Source organism: Quercus robur, chromosome 10, assembly GCF_932294415.1.
Source record: "Quercus robur chromosome 10, dhQueRobu3.1, whole genome shotgun sequence".
NCBI classification, from domain to species: Eukaryota; Viridiplantae; Streptophyta; class Magnoliopsida; order Fagales; family Fagaceae; genus Quercus; species Quercus robur.
Window position 1 is genome coordinate 25,674,457 of NC_065543.1, and position 1,979 is coordinate 25,676,435.

The window sequence follows — 1,979 nt, forward strand, 5'->3', positions numbered from 1 at the left end:
AATTTCTTCGCACTGTCTGTGGCCCTAGGCGGGTACTCGCTATCTTTGATATAAGCCTTGATATCAAGGTACCGTGGCTTCTCGTTGACTTCAGCTTTGACGTTCATGCATTCTTCGATGTTCATGCAATAGGCCGGCATGCTGTAGATCTCTATATGTAATTGTCGCATGTCATCTTCTTCTACCAACTTAACTATGCTAGCCAATGTGGCTAAAGCATTTGCAAACTGGTTGTGTGCTCAGGGAAAATGAGCAAAGGTGATGTTCCATAACTTTGGAACTAGGCAGCTGACACATTTTTGATATGGAATCAACTTGGTGTCTCGGGCTTGCCACTTCCCCTTTATTTGCAAGATTATCAACAGGGAATCTCCAAAGACACTTAGATCATACGCATCGAACTCTAAGGCAACTTGCAAGCCTACTATGCACGCCTCGTACTCTATGACGTTGTTGGTGCAATCAAAATTCAACTTGACTGAAACAAGGATTTGCTGGCCATTAGAGGATATTAGAACTGCTCCCACTCCATTTCCAGTGCTATTGGCAGCTCCATTGAAATAAAACTTCCAACACCATGGTTCTACATTGTTTGGTTCTAGATCTATTACCAAAACATCCTCATTTAGGAAGAGGGATTCTGAGAAATCCAAATCATTCAATGATTGGTCCGCTAGGTAGTTGGCTATGGCTTGGCCCTTGATGGCCTTTCGCATTACAAACACAATATTGAACTCAGATAGCAACATATGCCAATGGGAGATCTTCCCTGTAAGGGCTAGCTTTTCAAAGATGTACTTGATAGGGTCCATGCAGGGAAATCAACCATGTGGTGAAGTAGAGCATGTACTACCACAACTTTCATGTGGCCCATGTTAGGGCGCAACACGTCTTCTCAATGGCGATATAGTTGATCTCATAACTGGTGATACTCAGGTAGTAAATCACCTTCTCTTTTTGAATGGCTTCATTTAGCTGGCCTAACATGCAACTCATGGATGCTTCTTACACCGCTAGATAGAGAATTTACGAATGTCCCGGTGTTGGGGGAACCAGAATAGGAGGGTTCAACAGATATTGTTTAATCTTATCAAAGGCCACTTGACACTCATCTTTCCATTCTATCTTCGTGTCCTTCAAGAGCTTGAACAAGGGATTGCACGTGGCGGTTAACTGTGCTATGGAGCAGGCTATGTAATTGATCCTTCCTAAGAAGCTTTGAACTAGTTTCTCAATTTTCGGCGCAAGCATGTCCCTGTAGGCCTGGACTTTCGCCGGGTCCATTTCAATTCCTCTTTGGCTGACTCTGAAGCTGAGCAATTTCCCTAAACTGGCTTTGAAGACGCACTTGTTAGGGTTAAGCCTTAACCTATACTTGACAAGGCGCTTGAATAGCTTTCTCAAATCTATTAAATGATCTCTAGGAGTGCTTGACTTAGCAATCATATCATCCACATAGACTTCGATCTCCTTATGCATCTTATCATGGAACAGGGTTATCATGGCTCGTTAGTAGGTCACCCCAGCATTCTTCAAGCCGAATGGCATGACATCATATGCTTAAGTTCCCCAATGAGTGGTGAATGCTGTTTTGGCTTTGTCTTCTTTAGCATCTTGATCTGATTATAACTCGAGAACCCATCCATAAAGAAGAAGAACATGTTGGTTGTGGTGTTATCAATTAGTTGTATCGATATGTGGCAAGGCAAAATTATCCTTTGGCCCGGCCTGATTAAAATATCTATAATTGACGCATATGCGTACTTTCCTATCTTTCTTTGGCACAGGAAAAATTTTGGCAACCTAATCAGAGTAGGCTATGGCGGTAAGAAAACCATAACTACTTTTCTACTTCTTCTTTGATCTATAGGATAATCTCTGACTTCATCCTTCGAAGGGCTTGCCGCATTGGGGGGCATTTGGATTTAACTGGAATCTTGTTGATGACGATCTCGGTATCTAGCCCTGGCATATCTTGA

General features: G+C 42.5%; 1 protein-coding gene across 1 annotated transcript; it reads right to left on the bottom strand.

Annotated features, from left to right (window-relative positions):
* Positions 1-239: 239 nt before the first annotated feature.
* On the bottom strand, positions 240-812 carry LOC126703976 (uncharacterized). The gene has a single exon (XM_050403025.1). It carries the CDS (start codon positions 810-812, stop codon positions 240-242), a length of 573 nt encoding a protein of 190 aa, XP_050258982.1.
* Between the last annotated feature and the right edge of the window lie 1,167 nt (positions 813-1,979).